The 23,583-nt window shown below is 32.5% G+C and overlaps 1 protein-coding gene across 1 annotated transcript in view; it reads left to right on the plus strand.

The window, feature by feature from the left end:
* The window catches only part of LOC143641128 (uncharacterized), a 71,411-nt gene extending 53,116 nt beyond the window's left edge, over window positions 1–18,295 (plus strand). The window contains exons 2-5 of the mRNA XM_077108519.1: window positions 9,367–9,493; window positions 13,981–14,156; window positions 14,253–17,418; window positions 18,234–18,295. Coding sequence (XP_076964634.1) covers window positions 9,367–9,493; window positions 13,981–14,156; window positions 14,253–17,418; window positions 18,234–18,295 — 3,531 coding nt within the window. The remainder of the gene's footprint in view (window positions 1–9,366; window positions 9,494–13,980; window positions 14,157–14,252; window positions 17,419–18,233) is intronic.
* The last annotated feature ends 5,288 nt before the right edge of the window (window positions 18,296–23,583 follow it).

A 23,583-nucleotide genomic window follows, 5' to 3' on the forward strand; every position in this document is an offset into this window, starting at 1 on the left:
CATGGTTGCTTTTTCTATTTGTATGAGGAATGCCATTAGGATTTTTATCAGAATTGCAGTAAAACTGTATAATGCTTTTGTAGCGTTGTCATTTTGATAATATTACTTGTGCCTATTGATGAGCAAAGTAGACCTTTCCATCTTCTAAGGTCTTTTTTTGTTTTTTTCTTTAGGTTTCTGTAGTTTTCCTTGTATAGTCCCTTCACCTCTTTCATTAAGTTGATTCTTAAGTATATTTTTTGAAGTTATTATAAATGGGGTAGTGTTCTTAATTTCTTTCTCAGAAGATTTTTCACTGATATTCAGAAATGCCTTTGATTTATGGGTGTTGATTTTATATCCTGCTACATTGCTAAATTTATTTACTAGTTCTAGAAATTTTCTGGTGGAGCTTTTTGAGTCTTCTAGGTATATAATCATATCTGGCATTTGTAGGTAATTGGATAGCATTGGAGAAGATAATACTAAGTGATGTTAGCCAATTAAAAAAAAGGCCAAATAGAAGGGGGCTTTCTCACAATGGGGTTGGGAGGGGGAGCATGAGAGAAATATATGGATTCTCAATAAAGAATAGGTGTGGGAGGAAAAGAAAGGGGGCAGGAAATTAGCAAGAATGGTGGAATGTGATAGAGACCATCATCAAACGTACATGTACGAAGACACAAATTTGTATCACCATACTTTATATACAACCAGAGATATGAAAAATTGTGTTCTATACATGAAAAAAGAATTGTATTGCTTCTGTTGTCATTTCTTTAAAGAAATCGATAGAAATGTGAAAAAAAATTGTTCATAAATTATTTACATTAAATATGTGTATGTTATATAGAGAATATATGCATATACACACACACACACACACACACACACACACATATGATTACATATAGATCTAGGGAAAGGCAAGTATCTTTCCTGAATTTTTAAAAATCAATTAATTTATTAATTTGTTCTAACTTGCTAATAGATCAGAATGAATTTCACTTCATAGTACACAAATAGAGCAAGAAATTTTATTTCTCTTGTTGTACAGAAAGTATAGTTATGAAACCATGTAACTCTACTTTGTGTACAACAAGATTTTCATATCATTCCACCATCTTACCTACCTCTATACCATCTCCCATCACCTCCCTCCCCTTTGTCTTATTCAAAGATTCTTCATTTCTTCCATGCTACCTCCCACTTCTCTCGTTGTGGATCACCATCCACGTAGCAGAGAAAACGTTTGGTCTTTGGTTTAGGACGGTTGGCTTACTTGCCTTAACATGATATTCTCCAACTCCATCCATTTACTTCCCAGTTCCATAATTTTGTTCTTTTTTAATGCTCAGTAATATTCCACTTTATAAATAGACCATATTTTATTTATCCATTCTTCTATTTAAGAGCATATAGGTTGGTTCTACAGTTTACCTATTGTGAATTGTTTTGCTATGAACATTGATGTGGATATGTCTCTGTATTATGCTGTTTTTAGCTCTTGTTGGTCTAAATTAAGGAGTGGGATAGCTGGATAAATTTTGGTTTCTTTCCAAGTTTTCTAAGGAATCTCCTTATTCTTTTCCAGATTGGTGTCACCAATTTAGAGTCCTACCAACAGTGTAACAGTGTGCCTTTTTCCTCACATCCTCACCAACATATATTTTTGCTTGTATTTTTAATAACTGGCATTCTGATTGGAGTAAGATTAAATTTTGGAGTAGTTTTGATTTGCAATTCTTTAATTGCTAAAGATGTTGAACATTTTTTTATTGATTGATTGATTTTTTGTCTTCTAAGAAGTGTGTCTCTACAGTTCCTTAGCCCATTTCATTTAAAGATTGGGAAATTTGTTTTTTTGTATTAAGTTTTTTAAGTTCTTTATATATCCTGGAAATTAGGTTTCTATTTGATGTGCATGTGATAAAAATTTGCTCCTATTCTCTGGTATCACTTTTTGCCTCACTGATTGTTTCTTTTGCTGAGAAGAATCTTTTCAGTTTGAATTCATCCTGTCTAGTGACTCTTGTTTCTATTTCTTGTGCTTTAGTACTATTCTTAAAGAAGCAAAATTTCAAATCCCCTACCTGGGATTACAAGTGTATGACATCATGATAGCAACACAATTCATCTTCGTTTCAAGACCACTTTTTTAAGAAGCTTTCATCCTAGGAAAAAAAAAGAAAATGATATAGACAGGCCATTGGGTGTAAGGCCATGTCATAAAATAAGAAATATACCATTAATAAATTTAAATAATTGACTCAAATATTTGGATCTGGGGAAAAACATATATATATATATATATATATATATATATATATATATTATACACACACACACACACACACACACACACCATACACTTTCTTGTTAAATCTCCTTGTCCTCACTCAGGAAAGTTTCTCTCTAATTTTTAATATCTCAGGAGAAATATAAGTAAAAATAAACAAATAAAAGTATCTTTCAACTGTAGATAAAAAGAAGTGATCATTTCCTTCATCTTTCTGAACTCAGGACAAGCATAACTCTCAATTATGGTTCTGCGAACTGAGATTTTCTGGAGTCTTGGCATAGTTTTGACGATGCTGTTCCAAAAATACATATACTTTATTAGTGAGATTTTAAATACATAATGGTAATTTTCATATAGTGGAAATTATGGGTTATACTAAAAAATTCAGTTTTTTACTATTTTATATGAATTCTAAAAAAAATTATCTTTCCACCTCATATAATTTTAATGTTCAATCTGTTTCCATACAAGAGAAGTTAACTGAAATTTTACAGGATTGTCTCTGTATTATTTCCATCCATAAATAATATATTTACGTATATAATCTACAAATTCAAAAGGACTCATATGCTAGTTTAAATGCAAATGCTTTTCTGGGTTGGCTGGATTTTACTTCTCCAAGTATACCTTGCCTTAAATTTGCTGCAGCCTGAGGATCTGGCTTTCAATTCCCAGAGCCTCAAAAGAAATTGAGTGAATAAATAAATAAATAAATAAATAAACAAACAAACAGACAAGACCCTACAATTGTGACATCATTTATTTCTGGATTTGAGGTTATTTCCTGACTTTCAAAAAACTCACTAGACTCAGATTGAGCATATGAAGACATAAGTTTTGTCCAATCTGGACTTCTTATATAAGCATTGTCCAATCTACACATATTCAGTAAAGAGAAGCAAGTTTTGACCATCTGGTGTGAAGTCTGCCAGAGTGGGTATCCATTTCTAGGCTTCCTGACTTATATTGAGTGAACCTGATTTTTTTCTCCTGTATAGGTACTTAGTGATTTTTAGAGAGGACACATGGTTCCTAAAAATACAGTAAATGATGAGAGTGCAGTGAAATCCTGAGACTGGATGGTGAGTTTGGTTGAAACTGGCTGCAAGGACTATGGTGGGAACTGGCAATGGTTGGCTAGAATCCCTGGTGTAATCTTTGTTTTCTGCAGTCCTGTGTCTTCTTTTGAGAAAGGTCAGCCATAAATTTTCACTGGCCAGTCAACTGGACCATATATTAACAGACACTGGAAGTCCTATAGTATCCTAAAGAATATCTTTAGCCCTTATGGTAAATTCTATGTGAGAACATTTGTGCAATATTTCTGAATTTTCTCAGATTGTGTTGTGGATTCTGGAGTGAGGAGATCATTACAATCACAACTCCATGTATTTTTTTCCTCCAGGAGGGGGGTGAGATACTCTATAGGTATCTCAGTTTTTCTTTTCTCCTGAATTTATTCTTCTTTTTTGAGATTGTGGTATTGTGGATTGAGCAAGAGGTACTGTACCACTTAGCTACATATCTGGTACTTTTTAATTTTTTTTTCTTCAGACAGTTGCTGAGTGTGATTTTAAATTTATGCCCCAGTATTGTGAGTTTTATTTATATATAAAATTTTAGCTTCCTGTTCAATGAAAACTTCCCCCTTTCCCAGTATTATCAGTTACATTTTTGCAGTATTATCAGTTACTTTACTCATATTTCAAATGAACATGGTATTTTCAATTGTTATATAAAAAACTGGATTAGACTTTAAAGTATTTTTTTCTCTTTGGGTGCAATGATACATGCATATTAATTCCAGAGTGTCAAGTGGTTAAATCAGTAAGAATGCAATTTAAAGGTAAACATCTAATTAGACAGTTAGAAAAAACCTGTCTCAAAATTTTAAAACATGGCTGGGTATGTAGCCCAAAATTAACATGCTGCTGCTTCAAATCCCCAGTACCATAGAAAAAAATCAAAAGCAAAATTTTGTTGTTGTTGTTGTTTATGAGCATTTTATATGATTGAAAAGTAAAGAAAAATTACTTGATCTTGGAAAAATCATGTGTTTCTATTCTTCCTTTGTGTTTCCAAAGGCAGACAACCTGTTAGAGTGTCTTTATGCTCAGATTTCCTTTAATGGAATGTATATGAGAGCATTCTCATTCCCTACTCTGGTATTTTCCTGCAACTGTGTTTAAGAACTATGTAATATGAGGATCCCACAGCTGGCACATCTAATGCCTCTCATAAGTCCAGACCAGTACTTGGGGCTTTTCTTGTTCAAGAGCAGTATAAATGAAGAGAGCTTAGTTTCTCAAAGAAATAACTGAGAGAACTGTCAACTTCCATTTTTTTTTAAATGTCTTCACTAATTTTACAGTCTAGCACAGTGTTTCTTTCTTCCATATTCATATAATTGGAGTACTACTTACTATTCCACTTTTTGAGAGTAGCCATTCTAACAGATGTGCTCATGCAGCAGATCTTATAGTTGGATTGTGCACTAAAATTCTGATGCAAGCTTTATAGATTCCAGGGCACCTTATGCTCACTGGAAAAAAAAATTGATGTGCACCTCTTTTAGAAATACAGAGGGATCTGTTATTATAACCATTTTTCTTCACTAATATTCGAAATTTCAGCCCATTACAATATTTGTACACCAATGTGAAAACACTCCTTTTTGATCTAGGGAGATTTGCACTTGCACAGTTATCAGTGCTTTCAATGCTTTGAGGTTTCAGATGTAGTCCATTGAATAGAAAAAGTTAATATCAGGACAAATTACTTACAGAAAGAATTGGTTAGGTCTGGTGTTATTAGTAAAGTGAGCTGTGTGGGAGAGCTCAGGAAGTGCTAAACTGCCACTTTGGCTTTCAGTGGTGGTCTGTATTTCCCTGTTAATTTTTTGGTACTGTCTAGATAAAAGTTCAACTGTCAGCAACAGCTATTTGCATTTTTGGAGAATGTTGGTGAATTCCTCTAAGGGATTAAGGTGTTACCTTAAGATTTAAAACCTCTTCCACTCTGGTCTAATGAAATAAAGCCCATGGATCTTGCATGGCCATTAAAACCACTTATTTTTCCCCCGGAGTAAATACTCATGTATATCTTATCCCTTCCTCTGTGTGTACAGATAAATTGGCATTTAAACTACAGGCAATTTAAAGTTAAATAACATATTTCAAACCCAAGTCAATCTCCCTTTACTTATATTAACAGTGGATTTGGGCAATTTGTTCCAGTAATTTTGCATATTGCTCAAATCAGAAAAATCTTCAAGTGCATTCTACTTATCTCTTGGTCGATATTTTTTTTTCAGTTTTCCAATTTGTGTGCCTCTAATTCCTTTAAAGATTTTAGAAGGACTCAAAACAGGAGAATATATTTATTTGATGTATCCATAAATAAAGGGAGGCTTATATTCTGCTTTTATTTATTTTTATTTTATTTTTTAGAATTATCTTTCTTTATATCTGCTGTTTGGTGGATGCTTGTGTATAATTCCAGTGTCACACACATTCTGCACACAAGTCGCTTTTGTAATCTATGCCTTTTATTCTAACATCTACTTTGAGGTTTAATTGTAGCATTCACTCAAATTAAATATTTTATTGATATGTTTTGATTTATATACTTATAATAATTAACAATAAAAAGATATTTGCATACATATGAATTGCCCTATGTAGTTTTCTGTAATGTGATTTCTTTATCTTAAAATTACTACACTGTTTTAATATTATAACATGCATTAGTGTCAGATAATGATTATTAGTACATTTGCTCTTATCTATGAGAGAGTTCTTGTCTATTTTATATACATTCAACTTTCCAGGAAAATTATAGAAGTTTTTGCTTTGATTTCTTCTTTAACAAAAACTGAAAAATGGTAAAATTATGGTAAAATTATTATTAAAGGGTACCTTGGGAAAAATAGTCATTTTTATAATATTTTTTCCTTTGTAAATATGTTGAATGTTTGAGTCTTTTATGTTCTTTTCTGTATTTTTATTTTCTCAAATACTGCATATTCCTTTTGTAAACATACTTGCATATGAAATGCAACATTTATGTGACATCAGCTTAACACATACATGGTATTATATAGTATTTTTCAAACTGGATATAATACATCAACAATAATGCTAGCTCCTAGAATTTACATTTTACAAAATTTAATAATTATTTCTTTCTCTTTCGCTATGCCCCTTGGTTTCAACTCTGGAAGAATGTGACTGTATTCTCATGTACAGTTGCTATAATTTCAGTCTCTGTTTCCTGTGTGGGTGTATAATATACATATGATTACAAAACAGTTTATACAAATGGATAATAAAAGCTTAAAATATTATTTTCCTTTTTTGTGAATGTATTTATTCCACATGTTCATCAATACTGTTTAATTCATCTATATGATGTGATTTTATTCAATGTTACCTAATTTCTAAAGATTTTGAGTTTTTATGGTTATTGAACACTTAGATATATTTTTTAAAGTGACTCTTCAAGAATTTTTTGTTTTTGTTTTGCAATCTGTTGTATTTTTTCTTCTTATAAACATTTGATTATTTGTGAGGAAATTAGGGTTTTTTTTAACCTTGTCAGTTTTGCAGCTTTTAATGTAATCATTTGATGAATAGATTTTTTTGTATTAATATTTTGTAATTCATATGTTTAAGTCTATTATATTTATAATATAAGTTTGAAAACAAAAAAACCCTTTTTTTTCTGATATTAGAAATTCAACCAAAGTGTCTTAATGCTGAGCATATTCTCAGCTCTGTTTTAAATTTTATTTCCAGGTGAGGTTTTCTCAATTTCTTCAGTTGGCCTTAAATTTTGAACTTCATGCCTTAGATTCCAGAATAGTAGATATTTCAGGTGTGCACCACCATATAAACCCTATCTTTTGAATATAAACTTTTGAGCTTTGTACTTTCTTATATATTTCAGTATTTTTTTATTAATAACTTATATTCAGCATTTAAGGTGTCAAAATATGTTATGTTTTATGAGTGAAGGGATAAAATAGCATTTTATTATCACACTCTTTTTCCAATATACTAGCATGTTTTAAGAGTTTTGTTGTTGGTGTTTTTGGTATTTCCACGATTTATTTTGTTATGAGGTTTACCCTGATAAATTTTACTTCATAATATCAATCATGTGGCATCATGGTATTTTGGTCAGCAGTAGATGTTATGTACAACCATGGATCTAGCAAATATCTTAGCCATGTACTAGTCTATACCATCTAGATTCTATCATTGCACTCAGAGAATTGGAAAGTTGCAGAAGATTCTTAGGATAAATTTTCCAGAGTGTATTTCCATAAAGTGAGAAATCATTATATATGTCTATGTTTTCAATTATATACTGTATAATTGATATAATTTCTATTTTTTGAATTTTCAAATTTGGTAGTGCTTTTTAATTATGTCTGCTTTTTTTTTTATCTGTACTGAAGACTGAACCCAGGGGTGCTTAACAGTAAAGCCACATCCTCATTTTTTTATATATATATTTTATTTAGAGTCAGAGTATTGCTGAGTTACTAAGTGCTTCACTAAGTTCCTCAATACAAAATATATAAGACAATATTATATATAATATTGTATTAGAATTTATGATCCTTTTTATCCTCCTCAGTCACTGAAACTACAGTTGTCCATCACCTCAGATATAGATGAATTTCAATTTTTCCAGCTGTATGGAGGTCTAAGTGAAACATAATAACCTGTATGTACATTGTTAAAGAAATGGAACCCACAATTTTACCCAGTTTTTTGACTGGACTGTATATGCCGAAAGGACATAAAATCAGCATACTACATTGACACAGCCACATTAATGTTTATAGCAGCACAATTCACAATAGCTAAGCTTTAAAACCAACCATTCAATGATGAATGGGTCCATTCAATGATGACAGGATAAAAAACTGTTGCTTATGTGCACAATAAACTATGAATTGGCCATAAAGAAGAATGACTTTATGACATTTGCCAGGAAAGGGATGAATCTGGAGATTTTTTGCTAAGTAAAACAAACAATTTTGTTAAAACCAAAAGTTGAAAGTTATTGCTGATATGTGAAATCTAAAGCTCATAAAGGGGGGAAGGGTAAGAAAAGAAGATCAGTAGATTGCACAATGGTAAATAAAAAAATAAGTAAATGAATAAATAAATAAATAAAAGGGACAAGGATAGAAATGTAAAAGATATATATCTGTAAGTGAATCCTAACATCATAGCCATCATCAAGAACAGGATTTTAATTAGGATAAGATATATCTCATGCTTGCATAATACCATAAAAATCAATTTTACAGTCAGGTAGAACTAGAAAGAACCAATAAATTAAAAACAAACAAACAAACTATATTTGTTTGAAGAGCTATATGTATATTCTATTATAAATATCATAAAATATAAACATCGATCAAAATTTTTGTATATATATATATATATATTTAATTTTGTATGTGAAAAAATGTTAAAATTATAAAAAGTAAAATTCAAACAGGATTGTTGTTACTATTTTTTATATTAATAACATACATAAAAACTATAAAATATTTGAACTTAAATAAACTATTAAATATTTTCATTAAGTGGTCTACCTTGTTACATTTCAAAATTTCTCTTATACCATTGATATTGGAATTACTAGAGATCTCACTACACATTCAGAATAGTCAGCTGTATCAAAGAAATAACAAATGAGATTCTACACATTAGTAAATCTCTGATTAGTAGTCATATAATTAAAATTTGAGAATTCTCTTTCTTAATTACCATGATTTTCTCATCTGAAAAATATGTATAATTTAGATCAAGATATAAAAAATTACAAAATAAATATTTTTGAGATAATATCTGATTTTTATATTGTGTTTCATAAATGTGGACTATGTATACTTTTTTTAACTTAAATCACTTTTTCTGCAGAAGAAGATAATAGTATAATTGTGTTTTAAAACACTACCTACATGATAGTCTACTAACTCTCATTTCAACTTTAATTACATTACATATTGTGCAAATGTTCATGTGGTCAATGTGTTATTTATGTACCTATTCTTATTTTAGGAACTGTTAACATTTATGGATGTAGCCATTGATTTTACTGAAGAGGAGTGGGAATGCCTTCAGCCTGCTCAGAAAAATTTATATAGAGATGTGATGTTAGAGAACTATAGAAACTTGGCCTTCCTGGGTAAGTTTAATTTCCCATTAAAATTATTAATTACTAATTATTATTTAATTTACTTCTGTTGCAGAGTATCTTCTGGGATCTTATGCAAACAGAAGAGAGAGACACACACACCGTGAAAAGGAAAATAGAAAAAAAAAACTGACCACACCTCTTAACAGCTGCACATATAATACCCCAAATTTATGTATCTTCTGATACCATGACTACATTCTAACCCAGTGTTTCTTTAACCCCAAGTGCTAGCTAACCAAGATTAGGTACAGTTAATACAAATATGGAGCCCCTTCTCCCTAAAGACATTAACACAGAAACTAGATAGTACACCTGTTGAATTGTCTTAATAGCTTCAGGGAGAAACTGCTGTGCATTACAATTGTGGGACTCAGGGTGCCAGTTACAATCACCCTCACACTTTCCTGTCTATTCCAAGGTCAGAATACCTAATACCTCCCCTCTTTTTTTAAGGCCTTTTTAGTAAATAATATTACTTATCTCCTTAATGCTGGTGGGGCCAAAAATAGGGCAAGCATAGACAACAACAAGTTCCAACATCAGTAAACATCCACCTATGAATATTTTTGACCCATATAAAATTGAGTAAACATGAAGTTAACCAATCTAACAAGTCCAAAATCCCTCATCTTGTTGAACTTTATTAATGCCATCTTTAATGTAATCTAAGTCTTTTGAAATAAAATTACTATTATAACTTAAATTGAAGGAACACATGTTATTAAACTTCTGATATCCTTTATGATGTAACAATAACAGACAATCAATTGCAGCATGATTGTCAAGTATGGCTTGACAGTGTTGTTTTTGTTCTTCATTAAGCATATTTACATCCATGGAGGCATGACTAATACTGTTTATAATAGCATAGGCAAGTTTCATAGTAGTTTTATAAGCCCGTAGAGCTAGTCCAGGTACTCTCACTAAGGAGAATGTGAAAGCGTTAAATTCTGCCTTAGAGAGAAGCTTCACTGAATCATCACAGTTATTGTCAAGAGGAATAGACCTTGTATGAATAAATTGCAAAGGATGTTGACCTATTAAATACTATGTGTATGGTAGGGACACATTATTCTGCTAAGACAACAATGAATACCATGAGACATTTTTGCAGGCATATAACAATTTTATGCAAGTGTATTGAGATATTGTTATAGGTTCTAAAAGTCCAGGATCTGACAGTACTGAATTTCCCAGAGCTGGTGTACAAAAAACAGAGCAAAATTGTTATTAAGACCAAAGTATTTACAGAGTTTTGTGTGACTTTAGCAATCAAAGCAGTAACAAAGTTATCTAGAGTACATTCTAACCCCATTTTAGCCAACACCTGTTGAGCTGAGGCTGTTAATGGTTTTATATCCCCCCAAGTAATTAGAATTCAAGTATCTTGGGGTCCTCTTTTAGTGTTTCTCCTCTTTTGAGGAGAATGATTATTCTCTTGTTTGGATGAACTCTTATCTTCCATAGTTAAATGAAACTTAGAAATCAGCTTGTAAAGTCCCTGATGCACATTTATAATTGCTATTTTTCATGCATGAAGCTAGAGTCCAAAAAGGACATGTTGGCATATGTGAGGCAGTCTATGCTTTTCCCCACGTGATCAAAGGCATAGGATCTTGTCATGCTGGTCAGGTGGAACCTCATATATTACATAATATTTTTGGTAATGGCTGTTTGAGAATAAAATATCTATTCATTGCAGATGACCAATTTTGAGTATTAACTTTATGTTGTATATTGAGCACATTAACTGTAAGTAAAACAATATTTAATGCATATTAATATAAGAGAGGCTAGATGTTTGTTTCTGTTATAAAAGGCAAGTATTAGAATACAATTTGGTCACTCAACAAAAGCTCGTCCAAAAGAATTATGAGAAATTTCATTATTTAAAACTATATCTCATTGATTAAAAATTGTGCAAAAGGATGAGATGTAAAAGCAGGAGCATTATCCATCTTTAAACAAATAGGGCCTCTAGGAGCAGATCATGCTTGGTTTCTTTCCATGCTCTCTGCTGGAACTTACTTGACATTTTCTATTTTAGATTCAATTATGTTATTAATTTTATAATTTTTTTGTGTTTTGCAATAATGCATTAGCAATCATAAATATTTTGAAGTGAATAAATCATTATACTTCTACATTGTAATATTTAATATTTTCTTATTTTGATTAGTGATTTAAGTTCTGGATCATTGTTTTTTTATTGTGGCATGCTTGGATTCTTTTCACATATTCTTCTCTCTCTCTCTCTCTCTCTCTCTCTCTATATATATATATATATATATAGAGAGAGAGAGAGAGAGAGAGAGAGACTTGTGTTGTAGTTCGAGATATAGAATTTTTGGGATAATCTCTAGGATTACACATGAAACATTAAAAGTTGGATGATCTAAAGATCCAAAATTGCCAGTAGTAAATATATATCCATGAACAAGTAAATCAGAATTAAATCATATATATATATATATATATATATATATATATATATATATATATATATATAGAGAGAGAGAGAGAGAGAGAGAGAGAGAGAGAGAGAGTCTTTGACAATAATATCACCCCTACACAAAATGCAGTGTGTTTATATATCCCACTTCTCTTTATAAATTCTATAGATTTTTAATTTTTACAGTGTTTTACAAGTTGCTTATACTTGTCTCAAACTTGGTAATGCTTGATAAGGCTCTCCCATATTGGTAGAATTTCAGATTTGTACACTAGGAATGCCCCTCTCACATAAACATTGTGCTCATTGATGTTAATATTTTTCAATTTCACTCTCTAAACTTTTTTAAAATAATTATTTAGTGTTCTTTCAGTAATTTATAACTGTCAGTATCCTAATGTTAAATTCTTAATGTTCTTTTTTTTTTTTTTTGGTTACTTGCATTTAGCCATGCTTCTCTTTCTTTATATTTGCTGTACTATTTTCTATTTGTTTATTAAAGGAGCCATCAGTAGATTATATAGTCCATGAACAATTAAATCAGAAATTTGAAGAGATACTTCTGCTTTTGTGTTTAGTTCAAACATGTTTCTCAGTATTAAAGCTAGGGACTCCATGTGTGTGCCCATCAATGTCAAATGTGTAAAAATATGTACTTATATACTATTATTATTTAGTTATAAAATATTTTGTCTCTTAAAGTGTTATAAGAAATATATGCAGGACTTTGAATTAAGTGAAAGGTGGCAGGCAGATATTAAGTTGTAGGAGCATTTGATTCACATGTGGAAGTCAGAAATTTAGTGAGCAAAATTTTGCTCACCAGGTACTGTGTTTTGTGTAGGGTTGATATTATAGTCAAAGTCTCCATATTTTTATTTTATTGAGCATAATAAGGTCAAGAGTTTTATTTTACCATATATTGAGTGTATTATGTTGTTCATAAATACTAGTAGAAGGAATACAATACCTTATAAGAACAAAATTGATAATTATATAAAATAATGATTGTGCTAATTCATTCTATTTAGTCATTTTACCTTGTATATATAGTATAAAATACCATGATATATTTATAAATAAACAAAGTTTATTTGTCAATAAAGGAAATTCTCATATCACACGAATGTAAAAATATAAAAATCAATTTATTATACTTGATTGTCATGTGTTGAATTCATCTAAGTATTATGGTCATGGGCTATGCAAGGTTTATATAGTCTTTTAAAATGTGTTTATGAAAAATTTTATAGACATATATGTGTATATTTCTTAGTAAATTTTTTGTTCCTCTTTCTTTTTAAGAGTCCATTGCCTTTTTACACTTGTTGAATATTTATGGTATTATAACTCAAAATCTACTAGTTATTTTCATGTCTCTATGTCATGGTAGTCAAAAACCATTTTTTGGGCACTCTTTGAAAAAGCCAGAAATGTTTGTATGTTTCACATTTCTCTTGTTCTACTGACAGTGAAGGTAGCTCGTAAATATTTTTTTAAAGAGAGACCGAGAGAGGAGAGAGAGAGAGAGAGAGAGAGAGAGAGAGAGAGAATGAGAATCTTTAATATTCAGTTTTTTTAGTTTTCGGCGGACACAACATCTTTGCTGGTATGTGGTGCTGAGGATCAAACCCGGGCCGCACGCATGCCAGACGAGCGCACTGCCGCTTGAGCCATTTCCCCAGCCCCTCGTAAATATTTCTTAAATACACAATACTATCTTATGAAGGACAAAAGGCTGTTAATGATACTTTTCTACACTTTATTACATTACTCTTCTTAATGATGTACTTCTCTTGGATACTGTGTTCTCTACAAGAATTTGGGTAATATTCTCAAGGTAATTTTTTCTGTACATTTTTATTGAATTAATATATTTTTCGCATTTGTGGTGACTTTGGACTTACTAATCTGCTACATTCCTTATGTACTTATTTTACCTTAATTTCATGTTATGCATGCAAAATATATTTATGCCAGTCTAATAGGTATTGTTTTTTTTTTTGATTTTTGTTTATTTCAGCCATGACTCCTAATCATACCCAAGAATATTCACCAGAAAATGGCCTAAAACATATATTTCATGAAGTGATAAGTGCAAAATATAGAAGTTGTGATCTTGACTATTTTCCACAAAAGAAAATATGGAAAACTACAAGTGATAGTGAACATCAGAAATCATATAGAATATCAGGCCTTGTATACCACCAGAGAATTTATACTGGAGAGAAGCTCTACAAATATAAAGAAAAGCAACCAAAGCTTTTAGTAAAAAAAAAAGGTCTTATTTACCACAGAGGAACCCACAATGGAGAGAAGCCCTACAAATGTAAAGATTGTGGCAAAGCTTTTGGTCAAAAATCAATCCTTATTCACCACAGAAGAACTCACACTGGAGAGAAGTCCTACAAATGTAAAGATTGTGGCAAAGCTTTTGGTAAAAAATCACACCTTATTTACCATGGAAGAAATCACACTGAAGAGAAGTCTTACAAATGTAAAGAATGTGACAAAGGTTTTGGTAAAAAATCAGACCTTATTCGGCACAGCAGAACACACAGTGAAGAGAAGCCCTACAAATGTAAAGATTGTAACAAAGCTTTTGGTCGAAAATCAGACCTTATTTACCATGGAAGAACTCACACTGGAGAGAAGCCCTACAAATGTAAAGATTGTGGCAAAGCTTTTGACAAAAAATCACACCTCATTTGCCACAGACGAACTCACACTGGAAAGAAGCCCTACAAATGCACAGATTGTGGCAAAGCTTTTGGAAAAAAATCATACCTTATTTACCACAGCAGAACTCACACTGGAGAGAAGCTCTACAAATGTAAAGAATGTGGCAAAGCTTTTGCTCAAAAATCAATCCTTATTCACCACAGAAGAACTCACACTGGAGAGAAGCCCTACAAATGTAAAGATTGTGGCAAAGCTTTTGGTCAAAAATCACACCTTATTTACCATAGAAGAACTCACACTGGAGAGAAGCCCTACAAATGTAAAGAATGTGACAAAGCTTTTGGTAAAAAATCAGACCTTATTCGCCACAGCAGAACACACAGTAGAGAGAAGCCCTACAAATGTAAAGAATGTGACAAAGCTTTTGGTAAAACACCAGACCTTATTCGCCACAGCAGAACACACAGTGGAGAGAAGCCCTACAAATGTAAAGAATGTGACAAAGCTTTTGGTAAAAAATCAGACCTTATTCGCCACAGCAGAACTCACACTGGAGAGAAGCCCTACAAATGTAAAGATTGTAACAAAGCTTTTGGTCGAAAATCAGACCTTATTTACCACAGCAGAACTCACACTGGAGAGAAGCCCTACAATTGTAAAGATTGTGGCAAAGCTTTTGGGAAAAAATCACACCTCATTTGCCACAGACGAACTCACACTGGAGAGAAGCCCTACAAATGTACAGATTGTGGCAAAGCTTTTGGACAAAAATCAGACCTTATTTACCACAGCAGAACTCACACTGGAGAGAAGCCCTACAAATGTAAAGAATTTGGCAAAGCTTTTTCTCAAAAATCAATCCCTATTCGCCACAGAAGAACTCACACTGGAGAGAAGCCCTACAATTGTAAAGATTGTGGCAAAGCTTTTGGTCAAAAATCACACCTTATTTACCATGGAAGAACTCACACTGGAGAGAAGCCCTACAAATGTAAAGAATGTGACAAAGCTTTTGGTCAAAAATCAGACCTTATTCGCCACAGCAGAACACACAGTGGAGAGAAGCCCTACAAATGTAAAGAATGTGACAAAGCTTTTGGTAAAAAATCAGACCTTATTCGCCACAGCAGAACTCACACTGGAGAGAAGCCCTACAAATGTAAAGATTGTAACAAAGCTTTTGGTCGAAAATCAGACCTTATTTACCACAGCAGAACTAACACTGGAGAGAAGCCCTACAAATGTAAAGATTGTGGCAAAGCTTTTGCCAAAAAATCACACCTCATTTGCCACAGACGAACTCACACTGGAGAGAAGCCCTACAAATGTACAGATTGTGGCAAAGCTTTTGGGAAAAAATCACACCTCATTTGCCACAGACGAACTCACACTGGAGAGAAGCCCTACAAATGTACAGATTGTGGCAAAGCTTTTGGAAAAAAATCATACCTTATTTACCACAGCAGAACTCACACTGGAGAGAAGCCCTACAAATGTAAAGAATGTGGCAAAGCTTTTTCTCAAAAATCAATCCCTATTCGCCACAGAAGAACTCACACTGGAGAGAAGCCCTACAATTGTAAAGATTGTGGCAAAGCTTTTGGTCAAAAATCACACCTTATTTACCATGGAAGAACTCACACTGGAGAGAAGCCCTACAAATGTAAAGAATGTGACAAAGCTTTTGGTCAAAAATCAGACCTTATTCGCCACAGCAGAACACACAGTGGAGAGAAGCCCTACAAATGTAAAGAATGTGACAAAGCTTTTGGTAAAAAATCAGACCTTATTCGCCACAGCAGAACTCACACTGGAGAGAAGCCCTACAAATGTAAAGATTGTAACAAAGCTTTTGGTCGAAAATCAGACCTTATTTACCACAGCAGAACTCACACTGGAGAGAAGCCCTACAATTGTAAAGATTGTGGCAAAGCTTTTGGGAAAAAATCACACCTCATTTGCCACAGACGAACTCACACTGGAGAGAAGCCCTACAAATGTACAGATTGTGGCAAAGCTTTTGGACAAAAATCAGACCTTATTTACCACAGCAGAACTCACACTGGAGAGAAGCCCTACAAATGTAAAGAATTTGGCAAAGCTTTTTCTCAAAAATCAATCCCTATTCGCCACAGAAGAACTCACACTGGAGAGAAGCCCTACAATTGTAAAGATTGTGGCAAAGCTTTTGGTCAAAAATCACACCTTATTTACCATGGAAGAACTCACACTGGAGAGAAGCCCTACAAATGCAAAGAATGTGACAAAGCTTTTGGTCAAAAATCAGACCTTATTCGCCACAGCAGAACACACAGTGGAGAGAAGCCCTACAAATGTAAAGAATGTGACAAAGCTTTTGGTAAAAAATCAGACCTTATTCGCCACAGCAGAACTCACACTGGAGAGAAGCCCTACAAATGTAAAGATTGTAACAAAGCTTTTGGTCGAAAATCAGACCTTATTTACCACAGCAGAACTCACACTGGAGAGAAGCCCTACAATTGTAAAGATTGTGGCAAAGCTTTTGGGAAAAAATCACACCTCATTTGCCACAGACGAACTCACACTGGAGAGAAGCCCTACAAATGTACAGATTGTGGCAAAGCTTTTGGTAAAAAATCACACCTTATTTACCATGGAAGAACTCACAATGGAGAGAAGCCCTACAAATGTTCAGAATGTGGCAAAGCTTTTGGTGACAAATCAAACCTTACTCGCCACAGCAGAAACGACTGTGGAGAGAAGTCCTACCATTGTAAAGAATGTGGCAAAGCTTTTGGTCAAAAAGTAGACCTTATTCATCACAGCAGAACTCACTGGAGAGAAGCCCTACATATGTAAAGAATGTGGCAAAGCTTTACTCAAAAAACAAGCTTTATTTGCCACAGAATAACTCACACTAGAAAGAGCCTTACAAATATAAAGAATGTGGCAAAGTATTCAGTCAAAAATCACACCTTATTTGCCACTACAGAACCCACACTGGAGAGAAGCCTCACAAATGCAAAGTAGGTGACAAAGTTTTTACTCAAATTTTACACCTTGTTTGCCACAGCAGCATTTACACTGGAGAGAAGCTTCACAAATATAAGGAATGTGGTAAAGCTTTAAGCAATAAAACACGCCTTATTCACCACAACAGCACTCACACTGGAAAATAGCCCCACAAATGTGAGTAATGTGGAAAAGTATTTAATAAAAAACAATACTTTATTCACCACAGCAGAAAACATCCTGGTGAATGTGAAATGTAAATAAAGTGATAATACTTTTAAAGAAAGACTAAACCTTGGGGCTGGTGTTGTGGTTCAGTGGTAGAGCTAGCCTCACATGTGTGAGATTCTGGGTTCGATCCTCAGCACCATAGAAATATAAATAAGTGAAATAAAGGTATTGTGTCCAACTACAACTAAAAAATAAACATTAAAAAAGAAAGACTAAACCTTATTAACAACAGAATTTATACAGAAAAGAACCCCTACAAATTGAAAAAAATGCAGCAAAGCTTTTAATAAGAAATCAATTCTTTTCACCACTAGGCTACTTATTCTGGAAAGAAGATATATGAATGTAGACAATCTAGAAATATTTTATATTATATATCATATATTACTAGACATCAGAGAAAACACACTGGAGAGAAGCTCTACAAATGAGAGCATTTTTATGATTACTCTTAGAAAGGAACAAAACTTAATCCTCACCACAATAACCATAGTGTAGAGAAAGTTTTGAAATGTGAAAATTGACAATGTGACAATTCCTCCAAAATTTATTCACCAATACTCAGCACCTGTGGATACATACTGGTTAGAGAAAATACAAATGGAAAAAGCATATTGTAGCCACATGTTTCTTTCTTAAACACTGTTTATTTTTGGATAATTCATTGTGCCCAAAAACCCTAAAATGTTAAATAATATTTCCAAAATGTATTTAAATTTTAAATTCATTGAACATCATTCATTGAAAACTCATACTAATAGTGAACATTGAACAGATTTTGTCCAAAAAGTATGCCTTATATAAAAATAAAACATTTTTAATAAATGTGAGAGTATAGTATAATTATTATCTATATATTATACCTTGATGTATATGAGGATCAGTAAAATACAGAATTCATTTAAGTTTAGAAAACAAGTAGTTGTCTTTAACTTTTGCTTAAATTTATTAAGCATTATTAAGTTATTTTGTAGAAATATCTGTCATAATATCATACATGCATAGTGAAGAAACCTCATTTTTGAAAAAATATAAATGTTTTTCTAAATCAAAAATTACTATTTTCACTTTTAAATACGGAGAAAAGTATTATATGAAATCTATTTTTGATATTTAACATTGAAGTGTAATATTTTAAACTTTAATTTTTTTTTGTATTTCAGTTTAAGTTTATGTATTTTTTTATACAGTGACCCACATTTCTTTGCCCTCTCTCCACTTTTTCAAATTTTGTGACTGCCTTGCTAAGTTGCTTGAAACCACACTAAGTTGCTAAGGCTGAATTTAAACTTCTGAAGCTACTCAGCTTCCCAATTTGCTTGGATTGTAAGCATTGACCATCATGCCAGGTTTACAGTGCATTTTTCTACATATATCTTATGTATGCAATATGTCTTTAAAACTGAATATTTGTTTATATGTAATTACTCATATATTGCATCCTGTTAAATGACACACATCATAGTGTTCAACTTGACTAAATGTTCTATGTAACAGTAAAACATACTATTGAGTAAATAATACTCTAGCATCTGTTAATACTTTTACACATTTTAATCAAACTTAATGTGGAATACAATTTGCATAAGTCAGATCATTATTTTTTCTGTTTGTATTTATGGTGAAATTAAGAGTTATAAGAAGGATATAGATATAGGAAAATAAGCCCCAGATTTTCATATCTTGATTTATAAATTTTAAAATGTTAACATTTTTACATTTCCTAGTTATTTTAATAGACTGAATTTCCACAAACTTAAGGGTAACTCTTACTGGAGACAAGAGCTTTATCTTTCTTTTATGCATAATGGCCTTCTAGACTTCATCCTCATTGGAGAAATTTCATTTTTCTGTGAATGAGGTCAATGATCAATGTTTTCATGTACATTAGTAAATTATCCTTGTTATTCTATAGGTAGTGTTATTTCAGGGCAGGAATTAGAGAAATGGATGTGGAGTCAACGTTGAATGAGGCCTTATATTTATGACAAAATAATCAATGAGCTATGTTTTATAGTCTCAATTTCTGATGACCAGTAGTAAGAGGTAAACTGAGGAGGTTGTATTTAAAGATTAAGTTTCTTATCATAAAATGTTGCCTTTTCAGCTACAATAGGGTAAAAGCTTTTTTCATACACAATCCATACAAAAATCATATTGAATATTATTCACAATTTTATTAGCATTACATATAATTCATGAAGAAATGAGTTTACAGCAACATATGCCTAAGAATAAGATCTGGGGACATTGTACACTATCCAATATAGACATATTTATATCTATATTTATATCAATTTAATTATACATGAAACTACACTAAATGAGAAGAAAAATCAATTGGATCAACACACAACAATGTAGAAATAGAAACTTGTAAAGATTTAAGCAAGAGACCAATAGCGTATGAAGTGTGGTTTCCAAATGCTAGGGGAAAAATGGACATATGATCAGTTAAAGGTAATTGAAGAAAGATAAGTTACCCACTTTGAGCTACAACAGCATTTGAAAATAGTCACAAAGTAAGCAAAGATTATTTATTTCCATTTGTATGCTTTGTAATATTTTCCGAATTTTTTCTGCATATTTTATTGCAGTCAAATTGGAAAACAATCCAGAAAGTTCATAAAGACAAGTATTGCTCCTCTGGTTTTAAAAGTAAGAAAAGGAATAGAGATTTATCGAGCCAAAAATATTTACTAGTTAGAATTAAAAAAAAAAAAAAAAAAAAAAAAACGAGATTACCAGAGTCTAAGTATAATATATTTCAGCCATCCATGGCTGCACAGGGCATTTTTGCTTAACAAAGAATTTGTTCATGTATGTACACTTAAAGAAGATTGCTGTTTTTAATCAGTCTTTTTCATTAATAACAATGATGTACCTTTCAATAATTTCCATTCACAAAAATACATAATTTCAGAAATCTTTTGGTTCATTCTCCATATATTCTTCCACAATATTCACCAGTACAAGATAATATAAACCTTTTGGTAGCCCCATCAAGGCATTCACTTCTATTAATTTTAAGGCCAAAAATATACTGCATAGAAAAGTATGATACATGGAACAACATAATTTTACTTAGTAAAAATATATATTTTTTTTCATAAAAAATATATCCCAACTCCTTTGTCTTGGGATTACATTTGGAAAATATGAGGTAACTATACTGTGTATTATGACCTTAGGCTATGAGCCTTAAAATTACCTTAAAATAAAAAAGAATATTCATGTTTATTTGTAAATATAGTTTTCATATTTCAAATATTCAAATTCCACAACAATCAATGATACAAAAACTTGAGAAAAACAACTGCAGTTTGCTGTCTAATCATGATATTTCAATACCTGCTATACCTGTGACTTCCACTTTTTTTTAAAAAAAATAATAAATTTTTCATACAATTTGGGTGAAGTGGAGGACAAAATCTCCTGAATTGTTTTCCTGGGAAAGCCATCATACTTGAAACAGCTGAACCCCAACTCAAAATATGTTTATTCTACATTCTAATTATATCAGTTCTTAACTCATCTAGCATAAAACAAATCCACTTTCTTCTGGTTGAATATGTTGTCCTCAATGATATGGAACCTGGGAGCTAAAAGAAGTATGACATAAATAATGAGGTCTTTTTTTGCATAAGGCAAATTTCACTTTTTGTATGTGAGTTTTCTGCCTGTGAAGATCTACATTTCTCTTCCTACAATGGTATTATGATTGATCGTGACTTGTGTGATTACAGGAGTCTTAAAATACAGCTACATGTGTTGGAGTCCTTTCACTGGTAAAAAATACTATAATTTGTACTCTAATATGAGATTCAAAATGGTGCTAGACAAACCTATTTTTTAATCTGCCTCTTTATTCATGGTTTTTTAATGGTTTTGATCTAGTCAGTCATCAAGATGTAAATTCCCTCTTTAATCATTAGCAATGAGACAATTTTTGCCATTAAAAGTAAAAACATTCTCATAGAGTCTTTGCTATATTCTAAGGCACCACTCTTGATTTGCTTTACTAAACAAAATAAATCCCACATATTTGAATCCCAAAGTAAATGGCAATACGTTAACCTAAGCACAATGAGGAATGTAAGAAATACAAGATATCACCTTTGAAATACAAAAACAAATAAGAATCAGAAATGCTAAGCCATTACCATCTAAACTATACCAGAACTTTTAAAATTTAATCTTAGATATTCTACTCACTCTCATAGTAAGATGCCTTAGACTCAAAGATATTTAATCACTCACTAAAGGTCACTCAGTGAATGCATATCAGTTCTTACTCTAAAGCTTTTACAGAATTTTTTTGATAATTAATTGCAAAGTCTCACCTGTCTTCTTTCGAAATAAGACAAAGAGGTTGTTTTAGTCTGTTTTATAATGTTATAGAAAAATATCAGAAAGAGGCTGTTGATAGCCATAGGTGAAGGAGCCCCAGCAAATTTCCAGCTGCCAGCAATTTTCCAGCTTCCAGCTGATGATTGGCTCACAGCGGCCCCAGCAAACTTCTAGCTACCAACTGATTGGCTCCTCTGTGGTGATACACATTGGGCTGTCCCCCCACACTTTTAGACCACAGAGATGCTCATTGGGGGACTTTTTTTTTCTCCACCCTCATGACCCAGCCAATCAGCCTCAAGAGCAGAAGTAGTGGGGGGGGGGGTTGAGAGGCTTGTGGGAAGCTGTTGGTGGCAATTGGGCTCTGAGGGAATTCCTGAAGAGCTCGTGTGGTGTGGCATGTGTGTTCTAAAAATAAATTTTGTTTCTGCTTGATAAGTAGCTCATGAATTGTGCCAAGCAAGACTGAAGCATTTGGTGGCTCGCACAAGGAGCGACTGAGGGTAAGTGATAAGGTAAACTGCTCAGCCCTGAGGGCAGGGCGAGAGGATGGGTAGTCATTTGAAGATTCTTCTTTCATTTTGTTTAGCTTTAGTTTTAAGTTGCCTGTCCCTGGTGATGTGTAAGATGGAAGAAAAACCCGCTCACATCTGAGGAAAAACTATTTACGTCTGAGGAACAGTAAGGGAGAAAGGACAGATGGACATTTCAGGAGGATAGAAAGGCTATTATAATGATTTTTTGTTGTTCCACTTTTATTTCATTCTCCTTCAGTTTTTCTGGTTGTTATCTTGTTGGGTTGTATTATAGTTATAATAGAAATATGGGATCAGAAATTAGTAAAAAAACAAACTGAAAGAGTGTTAAGTAAATTGTTAGAGGAAGGAGGCATCCCAGGAAAATCAAGAGCAGTCAGGGCATACGTGTTGATACAATACAAAAATGTAGCCCATGGCTTTTTAAGGAGGAGTTGTTAAATATATCACAATGAAACCATCATGGTGAAGATTTAAAAAGAATAGAAAAGAAAAGCCCAGGGACTCTGCCAGTTGGCACATTGCCATTTTGGACATTTGTATCTTGTTTGCTTAGTCCAAAGTCTTCAGTTCAGACAATGGTAGATGAAGGAGAAGACATATTGATTCAAGTAAAAGAGAAGGTCTCTCAAGCTAGTCAGACAGAGGAAAAGATCAAGTAAAAAGAAGGTCTCTTGAGCTAGTCAAAAGATTTAAGTGAAAGAGAAGGTCTCTCGAGCTAGTCGAACAGAGGGAAAAATTTAAGTAAACGAAGAGGTCTCTAGAGCTAGTCAAAAAGAAGAAGAAAGTTTAGAGCAGAAAAAGCCATCAGGGGAAAAGTTACAACAGGAGAC

This window comes from Callospermophilus lateralis, unplaced genomic scaffold, assembly GCF_048772815.1.
Source record: "Callospermophilus lateralis isolate mCalLat2 unplaced genomic scaffold, mCalLat2.hap1 Scaffold_86, whole genome shotgun sequence".
Classification (NCBI taxonomy): domain Eukaryota; kingdom Metazoa; phylum Chordata; class Mammalia; order Rodentia; family Sciuridae; genus Callospermophilus; species Callospermophilus lateralis.